We start from the raw sequence: 17,530 nt of genomic DNA on the forward strand, positions 1-17,530 counted from the left end.
GTAAGCAACGACTATATACATGCCTGGACAAAAAGAACACTATATACAAAAGCTAGAAAAATACATTTCAAGCTCAGGTCAATGTATCATGAGTTATCTATACTAAATTAACCATTGACAGAACTAAAGACACACACACACACACACATGCACGCACGCACGCACGCACGCGTTATGATTCCAAAGTGTACAGTGCACAAGACAATTTATTCAGACTGAAGTGAATCTGAGCATGGCTGGCATGTTTCTCTTTTCAGTTAAGTGGAAAAGACAGAATAGGTTCAAAGAGACACTACTTTTATGTCAGTAGTTTAAAACACATGAGTACTGAGAGCTCAGTCCCCTCACTGTGCTTTCTAACAGAGAGCAAAGACAAAATCTTGTTCATATAAAAATAATGTTATAATTGTAATCTTTACAACTTTGTCCTCATCTTTCAATCCCTCTGGAACCTCTAGATTTGACAGTGCCCACAGTAATTCGCTCAAGGTCATGACCAACCGCAATTTCATTGTAATACTGTATTATAGATAGCAATTAATGCAAATTCGATGGGATAGTACAGAATACAAATGCGATTGATTATGCTAATCTGTTATTTTGCTATTCCAGTAATCATCATTAATGCAAAAAGAAAAAAAATGAAAAATGAATTAATTTCTTTATGAAATGATAAAATGTGACAATTGATAAACAAACACTGTCAGAGCGTGTACCTGGCTGCGGGGAATGCAGCCATCTGATGCTAAGAAATTGGCTTCCCTGAAAGTAATCTACAGTCATGATTCTCAGCCTTTTTCAGATCAAGAACCCTAAGACTTTGTCTCTGGGACCCCAATATGAGAAAGCTTTTATTGTTAGATGTGATTTTGCACAAACCTTAATACCTGTCTATACTATAGTTAGGGAGATAACAGTGGAACTATGCTAAAAACAGCCATCATTGTCCATTCTCTGATAGTGCTAATTTATTGTAAATAAAATAACAGTGAAGTTTAGTTATTAATAACTTTGCTGAGGATCCCCTGGAACCACTTGAAGGATCCCCGGGGGTCATCAGACCCCAAATTGATAGGGTTTGGCGTTGCCTCATTTGTGAATGTAAACATATGAATGATGGATTATCGACAGTCCTACAATCAAGACCAGCTGGAAAGAAGCAGAGAGCATACTCACAATGTACCACATACTGCTCCACTTGGCATCATTATAGAAGATGTTGTTTTGGGCCGGGCTGCTCTGGGCCGGGCTTGACAAGGAGAGGGGCGGAGCCGGCTTGTAATCCCTCTTGATCCTCCTCTTCACCACCTGCTGCTGTATCCACTCCACCTAAAACAGAGAGGCAGGACGACATGGTGGAAACTGACTAACTCATTTACTTGTTCACGACCCCCTACTCATGTGTAGTCAATGTTAAGTCAATTCTCATGAAATAACAGTGGGGCCTGAGTTACAAAACAGGAATACAGCAAAAATTCATACTCTCACTGGTAAATCCGTTTTCCTATGATCCTGAGTGTTCTAGATCACTATACTCACAACACTTCTCAAAAGAAATGTCCCTGAAAGGCCAGATATGGTAAGAAAAGCTTCTACACACAGGAGGCAGTAGTCATGGGCGGGTCAAAAAACAAATAACTAAATGAATAAAAACATGATTTAGTAAAGTGATACAACAGTGCTACCAAATACTTCTTGCACATGAAAATAGATTTGTAAACTGAAAAAAGTCCCAGGAGAGGAAAGTCTGGTTTTTACAGTCTCTTTAGTGCACTGGTCATTTAGGAATGAAATTGAGTAATGGCAAGGCAAAAAATAACCATATAGTGCATACAAGTGTGAATTGTTTTATCACATTTCTATGCATTAAATTACATGCATATTATATGTTATATCAAATTCCATCCATCCAAAATGTTTTATTTACATTTTTTTTTTAATCCTGCCCCCGAACCCAAAAGATTACATCTGCTATGCATGTGGTAGAAAACTCAGTAATGTTTACCAGAATTACGCCAAAGACAGTTTTACACTACACTGGTTAAAAACTACACATCATTTTCAAAGCAAGTGCATTGGAGTAAGCACACTATATAAGTTTTGCTTTGAAAAAAAAATATAAGACTATATAAGTCTGTACCTTGAGTTGATCTTGAATAAGCTATTGCAAAATCTTGCAATTTCACATGTCAGGAAAGATTCTCATAAATGCCACCCAGGCGTATGCGGCACCAACAAGTCTTTAAGCCAAATGCCCACAGTAGAAGCATCGAGTACAGATTTTGCATGCAATGAAGACAACCCATAGTCATTACAATCGTGTCTGGTTTTGAACTTTGTCTTCCCAACAGAATGTGTTTTGTCTGCATTTACATCTTCTCAGAATTTAATAAAACATATAGCACCTCAATGACATATTAAAAAAATGCAATCGCCGTTTGCATTCACTCATCCCCCCAGTGAATTGCATGCATTGTTTCACAGTTTGATGCCCCCCCCCACTCTCGATGCTGGTATTCATTCTGTGTGTGAGCATAAACGGCAACAATTCCCGGGATTTTCCCCGATGGAACACACACACACGCACGCACGCACGCACGCACACACGCGTGCGCTTTAAGAGCGTTGCTGACTATTGCTTCTACAAACAGTCCTCCATACAATATTAAATATTACGTATTCCAATTTGTTTACAGCTACTTTTGCATGGGGCGATGACCTGTCACAATTCCCAGCAGAGTAGCCATTAGGGGCTGTGCATAATTAACGTAGTGGAACCTCATGATATGCCCACGCAAAACTGATTGTGAGGAGGCCAAAGGAGGAAAAAGTACGCACTGAAAAGAATATATAGTAAAAACACAGACAAAAAAAAAATAATAATAATAATAATGTGTAGCATATGTAAGTTAATATTCTAGTGGGTTTTTGGGGGTTTAGATCAGATGCTGTATATCACTCCACGTATGTAATTTTATAATCACTTCCAGGGTGGAAATTGAAACAAAAACAAAACAAAACAAAAAAAAACACATCACTCTCAGGTAGTACAACTCTCTCAAATTTTGGCTGGCTTCAAAGAACAAAATTTAGTTGGCAGACTCCTTTCTGAGAGGAGCCAATTAATTCTGTGCCAAAATTTGAAAGATTTGAAAATTGCCCATGTTGGACCAGAATCTTGGAGCCTGTCCATTAATATCCGCAGTTCTGAAATCAAAGAGATTGAGATTCACAGTTTGGAGGTTTGTATTTTGATGACGCTGTAGTGACTCTTTAGTTTATTGATGACTGGAAATGTGTCAAGTATCCAATGCTCTGCTATCATGTGAACCCTTTCACATAGTGCAAGACATATGAAATCAAACCAAAAGACCAGAATAATAATTCGCAGACAATTTTTTTTTTTTCCCTCCTCTTTTACAATGCCAATTTCAAGGTCTCCTAATACAGTCGTGTCTGACTCCAAAGGGGAGTTACTCCACGTCAACACCGCTTGATCGCAAGATGAGGTTGAGGAGAACGGAGCTGACACAGTGACTGCAGAGTGATTATCCGAACTCTTTTACTAAAACAGAGTGTCGGGCTCCCCAGAGAAGAAGAGAACGAGATGAGACGGGATAAGACAAGAGAAGCAGGGCCGATAATGTGCTTCAAAGAAGTCCCCAGGGAGCTGGAGAAAGTAAGGAAGTGAGGGAAAGAAGGGGAAAAGCAGAAAAGTGCGGAAGACAAAGTGTCAAGGTTTCTTCATATTAATGACATTGAGGAACTGAAGTGCGTTGTCCTTCAAGAGAAAAAAGGATTTAATAGAGAAAGCATCTGGCTTTACTCAAGAGTGGACACTTGTCTTTTCACAGAGAGATAAAGAGAAAGGCAGACAAGATAGGAAAAAAGAAATGCCAAAAAAGTAGAGAGCGACCGAGGAAGAGAGAAAAAAAAAAAAAAAAAAAAAAAAGAACAGACTGGAGCTGTCACTCGCCTGATGCTTAAGCGTCTGCTGAGGTTGCAGCTCATTTCACTACAAGTTCAGTCATTACCATTAGCTTCAAAGCAACTGTTTCCACACACCATTTGCTTCAAAACAACGGCGTCATGAGGATCTGTGTTCGTGTCCGTGCAAATTCACGAGTGTATCACAACAATTTACATTCATTAGCATAGCGTCACAAAAGGTCTTTGATCGGTTGCGCAATTTGCCCACAATTATGCATGACGCCAGGCAATGAACACGTCACTGCCCATCGTTTGCCGTTCATGGTCGTGGCATTCGCCATCCTCTGAAGATCCATTAGCGATCTCCAAACAGACCACAAGCTTTTACGGCTGGCAAAATACTAAATGGTCTTGTCAAAATTTAGTACCAATTAGACAGGTTTTCTCCCGCAGCACTAGATCCTGCACAGCTTACTGACGTTTTGAGTGAGCGGCAGGGCGTCCTTTTCAACTCGAGGACGTCTCTTCAAGGGCCTCCATCAACAAGCACCTTTTTCTCCTAAATACCAACTGTCTGGCTCAGGGAAGGGTGGTTATGACATAATCACGTGATTAACTTCACTGATTTATCACACAGAATGATTTGCACTATAACCTTTCTGGTTTTATGTCATTTTATATCAGTGACTCGAGGATAGTTCCCTCTCACATGTAAAGTATTTGACTTAACATGCGTTGCATTGTTCCTCCCTGCAAAGTTCTCCACAACTCTCCTATTTTCACTTAAAACGGACGATTCCATTGATTGGTATTCCTGCGGCCAGTAAACGTTAGTTATTTCACATTCTATCTAAGATCTGTCAACACCGATTTCCAAAACAAGGCGAAGCCATTCCCTCTCTTCCTCGCTAGAAATCACTGATTACAGCCCACGCCGTTATCCACATTGATTTTGTCCTGTTTGCCAATCCCTACGCAAACATGAGAACATTACTCTTTCCTAGTGACTCAAAGCCCGGCCTAAAGGATCATTGCATTTGATTCACTGCCACTTCACCGGCAAACCTTTAGACACAATCAATAGATCTCCCCTGTTCTTTCCAGATGGGCAAGAAACAGTGATATCACACACACACACACACACACACACACACACACACACACACACACACACACACACACACACACACACACACACACACACACACACACACACACACACACACACACACACACACACACCAAGGGGGAGAGTCTAAGAGACGAACTACAGTTTGCAGGTGGCGCTTACTGGATAGGTCAGTAACCAGACAAAACTGGGGAAGAGTTCACGTCAAGAGAACAAATTGATCCACTTTCACTGCTGTGTATGTGACCATGTTTGAACTGAAATCTGGCAGTTTTTCAAAAAGGTCAAAGGATGGTGTAGAAGAACAGCTATAACAACCTTCGGGGTGACACACTTTAACACACTAGCTTCACAGATTGAGCCACTTGACAGCACCGCACAGACAGTTTGATGCTTACTGTGCGTGTGAGTGTGTGTCTGTGTTACCTCACTCACACCAGGAGGTTAGTGTTTGATTAACAGGTTTAACTGCTAATCAAAGTGTCAAGCGGACGTCCAGGCTATCTGTCTGGGGCCCGGTCCCCTGATACCTGTTCATATGTGAATAACCATGGAGCCCAAAACGGCCTCGCAAACACAACCTGGTAAATTCTGAACTTTCTGTGTCTCTTTGGTCGGCTCTTTTCTGAGTCAATAATGATTGATCTGTGATAGGATAGGTAATCCCAAAAAAGCTCCTTTATTTTATGATTGTTTTAATTGCCTAAATGAAGCCAAAGAACGATAGTTTACTTCAGGATTAAAAATAGCACAAGTGTATCAACCATACCGATGTCTAGCGATGAATCCTGAAGGGTTATTGGTAGACGTTGACATGGCTTGCGGGACCATGTCATAATCTTTTCCGTTAATCTGTCACAACTGATAACACAAAACTGCTAATCTCATGAAACAAGATATTGAATGACAACTTAATTTGATTTTTCCAAGTTTACTTTCAGAACTCGAGCTGCTTCTTCATATTTGTGGTTCGGAACGCTGCACAAAATGGAGTTGAATCTTCCAAGTTACTAAAGTAGAAATGATCCTCTCAAAAAAACTGCACAGTCTGCTGTTCCTCAGTAGACTGTGACGTAAACTGATACATATTAACAATGCAAATATATACAAGTATTCAAAAAGTGAGGAGTATAAAGTAAAAGTACATGTATCTTTAAGAAAGTAATAAGAAAGATGTGGTTACATGCGGCCTCGAGGACGATTACCACATACAGGTCATTGACGGCACCAGACTCAAGGAATGAGTGATCTTTGATCCAGGGGTTGCAGAGGACACGCCAATAGGCCAAGTGCCATAAACTGGTAATCAGTGCTGTGCCGCATCACCATGGCAACATGCGTGCCTATGACTACTGTGGATGGCAGGGTGCGCCTTCCAATGGCATGCTACACCCATATGACTCACTCACAAACAAACACGCACGGCTGTCATTATTCTATAATCCCATTGCAAAACATGATTAGCTGAATCGGAGACTCTGCCGTTATACAACTAGCCATCCTCCTGATTCCAAACCTACAGGGAGTAAAGACGCATATGGGATACGGGTTTGGAGGGTAAAACACAGAAAGCGTTGCCCCCCCTTTACTAGACGCCCGTCTTTTTTTTTTTCCTCTACGTCATTTCTTTTTCGTTGTGGTCTCTAATCCCAGCACCCCTTCACGCCTTGCTCTCCTCCAAAAATCATGTCGTAACATTTCCTATGCCCCCTCCCCCCCCTCCATCTTCAAATTCTCCTCCAACATCCCCTCCCCTTGCTAGTCTCCTAAAACGTCAGTATTGCCGCCAGCTGGCATCACAGACCTACCTCCACCAGAGTACACTTTCAGACCTGGAGGGTGGGGGGCGCACAGAGAAAACAAAACAAAAAAAAAGGGTAAGCAACATAAATTAAAGACAAAGCAACTGTGGGAGCAGATTAGGAGCCAGATTTAAAGTGAGGGAGACCATTGTGACAAAAGGAACAGACATCAGGTAGGCCTTGGCAATATAGCCACAATATGTCACAGATAACATATCTATTTGGCATTGTCTGCTGATGTGTGCTGACCTTAAACTAAAAAAAAAAAATATTTTTTTTAAATAAAATAAGTAAAAGAAGACCACAAACTAGTACCGTTATTCATATCATTACACCAGTAACCACTTAATTTGTAGTTATCCTTTGACCACCCTGTGGCAGCACATGCGCATTGCAGTTGTGGAAATCTTGAGACAACCGGTAAACCGACCAAACCGCAGGTTGGCCAAGTGACCTGTGCTGGCACCGATTATAGCTAAATAAATTAAGGTTTGCCCTCCAACCCCAACTGCAGGTGGACAGAAAACACCATGAGGCAGTGTAGAAGGTTGAAGGCAACAAAACGAAGAGTCTGTGAAAGCCACAGACAGAGAACGACAACCGTTTAATCTGTCCCATCCATTTTTGCCTCCATCCTTTCTCTGTAGTCAATAAGCTGAAAGAGACTTATATTTCGCAATGATAGAAATGTTGGGGTTTCTACTAGTTTAAAAAGCTGAATCAAAACTCAAATGAATGTCATGCAAACTTTGAATTTCCAGCGTGTAAAAAAAGGTAGACAGGTTATGAGGTTTCAATGACACATTCCTCAAGTTATTTATTTAGTAAGGACCCTATGAACCCATCCACTTGAGCGCACTTCTCAGTCAGGCACACAGTCAAAACTAAACAAGCCATTAGCCAGTCAGAGCTTGTCAAGCTGTCAACACCACGAGCCACAATGGGAGATAACCCGCACTTTGATTTGGCAATCTCTCCAGCTTGATGACACATCGAAATGATGAAATAAATCTCAGGAAAACTGTGTTGGAAGTCGGTGTTGATCTTTGGGTATTAACATGACAATGAAGCCCTTTCATTTGCGCCAACAAGAGTCCAGAAATAATGTAAGTCATTCTGTCAATCTCTCATGCATGTGACTGTGTTATATAACTCAGTTACGGTATCTCTGTTATTTCACAAGCATTTCAAATGGGTGGCATGACTCTCCGTAGGAAACATCAAAACAATCTGGGTCACCAGGTGGCGTGGTGTGAAGTTCTGGCTCCATCAATAATGCAGGCGAGATTTGAAGACCTGGTGTGGTGAGCTGGAGGGCCACATTTGGACCAGAAAACAGGTTTACTTGTGAACAAGCCAAAAAAATAAAAAATAAATAAATAAAGTCTTTTTAACCAACCTGGATTTTCCAATAGTAATATATGCTGTCAAAAAAGCTCCCAATTATTGCCAATAACCTTAAAAGTGGTTCTTTCCCAAATGATGTCCTCTAAGCAAAAGCTAAAGGACAACTCTTCAAACAGAACAGACAATCTTTACAGGAACATATACTATCCAACTCCATCATATGCCAATCATCAATAAATAAGATACTGACAAAGACAAATGAAATGTTAAAAAAAACTTTAGATATGATTATTATGCTCAAGGGACATTTTCTTCCAGAGAAGAGCTTCGGAAGCGTTCCTGACCTTGCAACAAGTCTTGCCATGGACCCCAAAATTAGTCATGGTTGCATAGGCTGACATTACGTCATCAGCCTGCTGTGACCCATTTTGGGTGGAAAAAAATAATAATCTGAATTTAAGAAGCGTGCCGTTGTCTAGGGCTTACCTTTGGTTCCATGGAGATGAAACTATGGAGACCACGGCTGGACAGAGTGGACCTCTTGATTGTCCGGCTGTGGAAGAAGTGATAGTGGTCTGTCAGGTCCCCAATCTGCAACACATACAGAACATTCAAATAACTTTCACACACATGCAGTTAAGTGCTGCAAAGAATCCCTGCCACTGTCAGTGCTCTGAACACAGGAACAGGATAATTAATTGAAATATGGTATAATTACTTTCGTAAAAACCCTAACTCAAGCCCATCACAAAAAAATCAAGTGGTAAAGGCTATACAACACAATCACAAAATAAAAAAGGGACAAATCAACTGTATGTATGAGACTGACATTTTGTCAGACAGGCAATTGCAGAAAAAAACAGGCAGACTGAAAATTGAACAACGAAAGAGCACAGGTAGATAAATAATAAAACAGGGCAATGACAGTCTGACACAAGGACAGCGAGACTAAAAGAAAATCTGAAATAGAAATACAAGACAGACTTTGAGGAGCTGGAAAAAAGATAAGCAGGCAGAGGGTGACTGACAGCTAGCAGGCTGTTGGGACGGTGATTAGTTTTAATAATTGATAAAGACCAAACAATCCCTCAGATGATCAAACTGTCATGGCTGCCAAGGGTTTTATGGCATGTCACTGATCCATGGCTGAGTTCCACCACCACAGCCCTGGATAGATCAGCTTTCAGCCTCTCTTTATCACACACATGCGGTACCCAACTTATTTATTCATTTGTAAGGCAAACCAGTCAAAAAGCTCTTCCCGAAAGCCATCATCCACCATGCAGACAAACTGTAGCATTGGAAAAAATGACTGGTAATATAAACCAACTGGGCTCTAATACTTCTCATCTCATAATTTTCATCCAAAAATTGATAATGATCTTAATAGCAATTCACACAACTCAGTGAATTGGAATAAAACAATCAGAATTGGTTTTATTTCGCCAGGACATTTGCATATACAAGGAATAATCTTCTGTGAGCTTTGGTGCACTCCAGTACAGACCATAGCATTAAAAAATAAAAAGCTTAACAGTCCGAGAAACAGGAGAATAAAATAAAATACAATTAAAAAAAATTACAATTAAAATTAAATGTCAGATATATACAAATAGCCAAAGAGACAAAACAGAAAAGTCTGATGTTTAAGATATACAGTGGAAACCGCTTATAATGATCACGGTTACAGTGATCAACTGCTTAAATGGATCAAAAAGCTTTGCACAGAGTCATTCCAACACAAATGCTTTTTAAATTATTTGCTTAAAGTAATCAAGTAGTCAGTTTACAGTGTTCATTTGGGGTCTTTTCATGCATGACAACATATGGAAGAAAAATGGTAACTACTTCAACTTTTTTTTTTTGTTAACTCCCATGATACTTTGCCTCGCAGTAACCCGTCTGCAGCGGCGGCGCTATGCTGGGGGCTTGCCGATGCTATAGCGCCATCAGGATTTTGCCGCAGAGCAGTCCACGCCCGCCTCCCCAGGGATTTCCTTACAATTTCATTAAACACTTTCTTTAAGTTGTGTCTGACATATACATGAAGTCAAAAATGTATGCAAGACTGATAATTCGTAAAACAGGCAGCAGTTGCATAAATGCATAGTGGAGAGGGAATGAATAAAAATAATAATAATAATAATAATAATAATAAAAACAAGTGTGTTTTTATTTTAGATTGTATCTATTTTCCTGTTTCCAAATTGAACGAAACAAAAAAAAAAGCCCTGTATGTCCTGTGTCAGGCGCCGCACAGCCATGAATACAATAAAATGGTAATCTCCATAAGAAATAAAGAAAAAGGAAAAAGAAAATTGGCTATAATAATCATCCGTTTATAGTGATCAATTTGACCCGAACAGATGTGATCACTATAAGAGGTTTCCACTGTATAACAGTTCAAAAGCAGAATCTCTTGACTTAGATATCATATCAGCACCAAATCATAAAGGCACTGTATTTAATCAGGAAGTCCCTGCTGATTCCCATCTCTCCTGGATCACTTCTGCCATAGTAACAGCTATACTCAGTCAAAGGGAGGCATGGGAATTGCAATCAGCAACATGTTTTCTCTGGTGCAACAATAAAGCATACTCGGCACCCAACAAGGTTACTTTCGGGTGATGATGTAAACAATTTGTGCAGTGAAACCGCTCACACTCCAGTGTAAGTTATGAGGATCGTTAATAGAGCGAGCTGATGTGTAACCTTTTTGGTGCCACTTCAATTTCACCAGATATGCCAAACATTTAGTTAACAGATCTAAAATGTAAGAACGCATTCAATAACAGAAAGAAACCATTTGAAAATAAAAAGAAAAAATTCTTAGCCAAAATGAAGGGCTGGGAAAGAATTCAAAAAATTACTGGCATTGATCTGCGTGACTTCTTTAAATCGTTTTGCCTTTTTCCATCCATAGTCATCCATGCAGCACTATCATATACAGTTGTTTCTAGGAGAAAAATATCACAATATGATATTTTGGCCAGCACTTTAAGGACTTATTCATGAAAAAGGCCTGCACGGTGCTTGCTGTTGAAATTCAGTATTGTATAAAATCAACAATATCATCTTATAATTGTATTTTCTTGTATCTTCATTTCAATACTGATGCAACATCTGATATGGCATCAGGGCATCCCAACCAGCTTAAACTCTCTCCCATGGCTTGAAATACACCAGTCCGGACCAATATGCATGTCTGGACCAAATCAGCTGATTTAGAATCACTTTAGGCAAGTGTCTTAGTATGGGCAATGGGCTTCATGGTTAAGAGGATTACCCAGAATTCTTCATGGAGGTGCTCTCTCACTCCATGCCAACTCTTTTCATCCATCCATCCATCCATCCGTCTACCCTTTCTCACCTCCCTCACCTTCAGTTCCACAGTGTGTGGTTATCATTGTCTGTTCCCTTTCCAGCCCTGTCAACTTGACTATATTGTCCCTCTGTCACGCAACCCCCCCCCCCTCCCCCCTTCACAACTTTACTTCCGTTCCCTCTTGACAACTATTCTCACAGAGGAACCATCTTTTCCCCAAAGATTTTGCAAAACATCCTGAATCAGTAACTTACACTGAAACGCTTCTGCCTTGACGGTGCTTGATATCAGTATTAACCCGCCACTCAAGCATCGAAGCAGGGTCTCTGGCCAAGCGCGCACCCTAATTTGCAGTGTGGGAACAGTTACATCTGCATTGAAGCCATTTTAACAACATTCATACAGAGCGCCTCACAGCAAGGAACCGTATGGAACCTAGGGGAAGCCGCGTTTTGCTCAAAGACACTTTGGCAGGACATCGGGCTGTTGATACAAACCACATGTACTAGAAAGGCTACCAGGCTAGCGTGCAGTCCTGTCCGAGGCTCCTTTTCTGTGCTGACGAACAAAGCTCACCGGTACTGTTATAAAAAAGCGGAGTAGTGGTGTTGGGGGCTTAGGGTGTCAAAGTTCACATTAGGAAGCTTGCCTGTACAGTCATGTCCCCCCCGTGGGAGTGTCTTCCAGCTGACCTCGCAACCAGGAAGTGGAGTGAACCTCTTGTCTATGAGGTGTCAAAGTCTAATGAACGCTCTATATTGAGATGGAAATGAGAGCAATTGGGTGGGGGTTGGAAGCAGCGCTGTGCTACTCAAGTGAATTCCTAAGGGAGCTGGTGTTTTTGGAAGGGGGGAGGGTTCACTACACATTAGTTCCTGTAGAAGAGGGGATAAACGAGGCCATTAGGGCCTACTCTCTGGGGAGTGTAGTGGGTGGGAGGGTGGGCTGGATAAAGGGACCCTCAATAGCTGTTCACTAGGCTACCCGACAACAACCTGTCAGAATGCCCCTCTAGTCCGCCCTGTCTTCATGTTGAGTACTGGCAAGCGCAGGCTTGAACTACGAACCCAATTCCAGCAACTCTACTACGTGTGGGGTCTGAGGTTGTTTGGCATATTTCTCTTTCCACAAAGGACAAGTGACCTCTCTTTTGAAAACAGTTTCAAAGATTTTGCTAAGGAACCATGTCAAGTCAGCCTCCTCAACTTGCACGGGCCTCCTGCAGAATACAATTGTGTAATAATCTCAAGAGAACGGAACGGGTCTTGGATGCGCGCCGTTCCACGCTTGTGTCAGGCCTGGGGTCAAATCTAAAGTAGACCATAACTCTGGAAGCTTTACTTTTGGTGGCATCCTGAATCCGACCGATTAACGAAAAAACACATACTGATCGGGGACTCGCGAATCTCATTCCCCGGTCTCAACTGCCATGTGAGCAACGAGCCGACCCAAGCCCAACGGACCGGACTCCAGAATATTTAAGATGACACTTTAGTTGAGGACGGGAGCGCAGGCGTACAATATTTCTGTGTGAACTCATCAAAGGAGGTAAAACAGTGGAAACTTGAGCGTGTTAAATACTCAAATTAATACCTTCCCATTTGTGAGGCGAACGAGGAACTTCACGTTCGTTGACAAAAGGTCACGTCCCCAAACAAAGCAGGCCATGGAGAGGCCGGGGATACAGGATTCAAGGTGTCTGGACGGTATCGGGAAGTAAGCTTTAAGAACTTTCCAAAACAAAATGGTGATAATAATCACTCCCCTCTCTCATCCTTCGTTTAGGTCGGATAGCAGTGGAGCGTTTAAGTACCGTAATAAATCTAATCACCTTTCTTTTCCATTGCACTTCAGACCGGTAAGTACAAGCATGTTCTTTTGTTTTCTCGGCACAGATAAGTGTGAAGGTAAGGATCGGGTTCAGGGTTTCGGGACATCAGACACGTTGACTCTGGCGCAGAGGAACTTTCCACAACAAAACACATATGGATCAGTGAAAATCCGGCGAAGCGTTTGTGCGGAAAGAAAGAGACAAAAAAAAACAAAAAAAAACGGTCCAACCGATTGCGTGACCGTCTCCACCACCTGCACCGGGGACGATCGGGAGGCACCTGTTGTACCAGCGGAAGAGTTAAAAGAGGCTGTTCTGAGCCTCCGGCTTGGAGAGAACAACAGAAGGCGTTTCATTCGGAAAACAAAGTTGACAGCGCACACAGTCGGGCTAACGGAAGACGTGCGTGTGGCCTTTAATTAACTCGGCCTCCGGTCTTGACGTTTGACAACTGGGCATCAACCCCGGCGGCGTGTTAGCCTCGATAGGCGTGTTGTTCATACAAACAAATCAGCAAAAACATAACAAATCACGCACACGGTGAATCGACGTCATCATCGTCACCCCCGATTAAAAGTGTACAGACATTTATATTTTTTCATTTTATTTGTATGTTCATTTTTTTTTTTTTTCTTATATTTTTTTGCCCATTTTTTTTTTTTTTCCTGTTTCTTTCCTTGTATTTTGTTTCCGATTCCGATTTTTTTTTCGACTTTATTTGCCACGGCCCTCGGGAGTTTTCCCTTTCCACAACCCACTACGCCGCGCCAGTAGGACCCGGCGCGGGATCCCCCTGCGTCGCTGGCGTAACACGGAACAAGTTCGGGGGTTTCGCCTCGACCTACCTGCCCCATGTTCCTGTAGCCGTACTTCACCGCTATCCGCTCCGCCGCCTCCGCTCCGCCGGCTATCCGCACCGCCCAGTGGTTCGTGTAGATCCGAGCCTCGCACGGCGGAGCCGCGAACCCGAGCCAGAGCCAGAGCGCCAGGACGCACAGCGAGCTCCGGACCATCTTCTTCCCCCACTTTCAAACCCGCTCTTCTCCCGCGGCTCCCTCCTCCTCCTCCTCCTCTCCTCCTCCTCCTCCTCCTCAGAGAAGAGAGAGAGAGAGAGAAGAAAAAAAACCAAACAAAAAAAAAAAAAAAACCAAACTTCTCACCGAGCCCCCTCGGGCAGACAGACGGAGAGGGCGACAGACAGACAGGGAGGGAGGGAGGGAGGGAGACAGACAGACAGACAGGGAAGAGCGCGAGAGGGCAGCGAAAAGAAGCCGTGTGCTCGCTCGCGCGCTCCTCGAGGCTCTGCCGCCGCCGCCGCTGCTGCCGGTGGCGGTGTGTGTGTGTTTGTGTGTGTGTGTGTGTGTGTGTGTGTGTGTACGTACGTGTGTGTGCGTGCGTACGTACGTGCGCGCGCGTGTGTGTGTGTGTGTGTGTGTGTGTGTGTGTGCGTGCGCGCGCGCGAGGGAGTTGGGAAGTTCGCGGTTTGCGTTCCGCGTGCGGCGCGCGAGGCGGGTCTCTCTCTGCTCCAGAACAAAACTCGGACGTCGGCCGCGCGTTCATCGGGCTTTCATCATGTGGCGAAACGGCTGCGGCGCCTCCCCCCAAATAACTGGCGGCGCACACACACACACACGCACACACACGCACGCACGCCCGCACGCACGCACACTACGTCTGGAGCGCAGGAGACGAGTAAAGCCGCGGGGTTTCCCGTCCCGAGCTCCGCCGGGTCTTAAAGACACACTTGTTGGATTCCTCCCGCATTCAGAGTTTGGAAGGTGCCGCGGAAGATACCGCGCTGCGCATGCGCGATGCGGATCCGCCTGCAACAGTGGGAAGAGTGTGTGAGGGATTGTGTTCAGGCCCCAACTCCAGGCCCTGACCCCCCCCCCCCCCCACACACACACACACACACACACCCCTCACCCCGTCTCTGTAAAACGAAACGACACAGTATCCGGGAACGCAAAACGCGGCGGCGCCCCCACCCCCCCCCCCCAAAAAAAACAACAAAAACAACAAAAGAAAAAACATACACCTGGACGACCGCCGTTTTGCCCACCAAACTCCCCGGTCCGGACCGACCCCGCGCGTCACGGAGCGCTCGGCGCGGGTCACAGTTGGCTAAACGCTGTTATTACCCAACCTGCTTGGCATCATGTGCCGCTGAGCCGTCCATTCATGCCTTTTGTTGAGCGATAGGGTTTTTTTGGGGTTTTTTTTCGTTTTTTTTGGGGGGGGGGGGGGTTTTGTTGTTGTTGTTTCGCGGCCATTTCCACGGAGCGGCCCCGGCGCGCGAGCACAGCGAAAACCCTGTTCTGCATGGGACACAAGCGCGAATCAGCATAATTGCACTAATTGCGGCCAATTTCTCGGTGAATGGACCCCGCTGTCAAATCTCACAACAAGCGGAGGAACAAGAATGTCTCACGGTCCTCTCTAAGCGAGATGAAAGGGACTAGAAACACCCTGTGACCGCGCTTCATTCACCGCGATGGACGGGCTTGTAATTTAACGAGTTTGAAAAGGGCGGAGGGAGGGAGGGAGGGTTGGGGACGCAAGAAGAAACTGATTTGAGGGCCCGCATCAGGCACCCAGCTCACGAGCACCGGGGGCCCCCATTCAGTTGCGCCGCGGCCCCCCGGCAGCGGGGGACCCGGGGCAGCCGCATGCACCTCCCCCCCCCCCCACCGGTTCTCCAGTGAACCGAATGAACCCCAACAAAACGTCTTTGTCGACATCTGAGAACGGAGCAGTCACAGTGTAAACAAACACTTGGGAATTCCCGCGTAACATTCCCGGCCCTCTTCAATGAAATAATGCGGCGGCGGTGGCGTGTGTTTTGGCAAAACACGACCCCCGGAAAACCCAACAGAGCCCCCTCGATTTACAGGCCGCCGGAACACCCACCCGTCCGTCCGTCGACACGTGTTCGCGGTTTATGAGGTTCCGATTTTAAAAACATCGGTGGTTTTATAACGAGGCCCCGGAGGGATCACAGGTTGCTGATGGAGTGCCGTTATTTTGTCCCTATCCGACGCTGTTTTTGGCCGGATCTTTCTCGGAGAGCCCGGTTCGGTGCGTCCGGCGTCGTGCGGACGCCTCGGCTGCAAGCCGCACCGCCCGTCGCCCGCCTGAGCGTTTCACGCCTGAGCGCAGACCCCTGCGGCGATCAGGCGGCGAGAGGCGGCCGCGATGAATTCGACAAAGCGGCGGTGGCCGGTGAAAGTGCCGATAGGGAGCAGCGTCGTGAAATGACAACGGCACCCTTGGATGCAACACCACCACCATCACCATCACCAACACCACCACCCTGCCCCCCCCCCGAGCGACAAAAGGAAAAACAAAGCGAAACCCACGGACGGGAGGGAGGAAGCCTCGGCGTTCCGAGAAAACGACTCGGCCGTCTGGAGAGCGCCGGCTCGCGGGTAAACCTGGAAACGCGCGGCATTCTGGGACGGGAAAGCCGTGACCCGCCGCGGCACAGACGTCCGGGCGGACGAATCGCCTCTTTAACATCCAACCAGGGGCCATGAGAGCCCAACCCCCCCCCCCCGTACACCATAATAGTTTATCGCATCGGTCGGGAACGCGGAGAGGAAAAAGCCAGGGTCCCTCACCGTGAATATCATTTTTCTTTTCCGCATCTTTTTATTATTATTATTATTTATTTTTATTTTTTTACTAAACCACGGCCTTCGTTTCATTCGGGCCTTCTTCTCCCCCCTCTGAACACAATGACATCCCCCTGTATCGCCTGACCTCTCCTGTTTATTCGGCCCGACCCCCTCTCCCCCTCTCTCTCTCTCTCTCTCTCTCTCTCTCCCTCTCTGGGTGGGCTTCGGAAGGAGACAAATTTGACCTCTCAACTTCACTTTGACCCTTGACCTTGCTGGTGTAGGATCCCGCACTTAGGCCACAATAGCACCGTCCACTCACTGACTTTACCTCCGCTCTGCCACATACCCCTCTCCCTTCTCCTTTGTCTCCCCCCTCCCCCTCTCCCCCTGGCTCTGTTCTCAGCCACATACCGTGGTTGTGTGCGTCCATGTGGCCGACGCGCTCTCAGCGTTCACGGTAAAAAAAAAACTAAAAAAAAAAAAAGGGACGGGATGTTGTGGGAGCCTCCCCACCGCCCAACATCTTCTTTGCGGATTCGATGGTTT

At 44.9% G+C, this 17,530-nt stretch overlaps 1 protein-coding gene across 2 annotated transcripts in view; it reads right to left on the reverse strand.

Annotated features, from left to right (window-relative positions):
* The window catches only part of pcsk5b (proprotein convertase subtilisin/kexin type 5b), a 59,021-nt gene extending 44,142 nt beyond the window's left edge, over positions 1-14,879 (reverse strand). Inside the window, exons 1-3 of one of the 2 annotated variants that reach the window (XM_080004452.1) lie at positions 14,210-14,879; positions 8,695-8,799; positions 1,177-1,329 (exon numbers count right to left, since the gene is read on the reverse strand). In XM_080004452.1, the coding sequence (XP_079860578.1) occupies positions 1,177-1,329; positions 8,695-8,799; positions 14,210-14,377 (426 nt within the window). In that variant the 5' untranslated portion in view covers positions 14,378-14,879. The remainder of the gene's footprint in view (positions 1-1,176; positions 1,330-8,694; positions 8,800-14,209) is intronic. The other variant, XM_080004453.1, reaches the window with a different exon arrangement.
* Positions 14,880-17,530: the final 2,651 nt, after the last annotated feature.

This window comes from Zeus faber (assembly GCF_960531495.2).
Source record: "Zeus faber genome assembly, chromosome: 7".
Classification (NCBI taxonomy): Eukaryota; Metazoa; Chordata; class Actinopteri; order Zeiformes; family Zeidae; genus Zeus; species Zeus faber.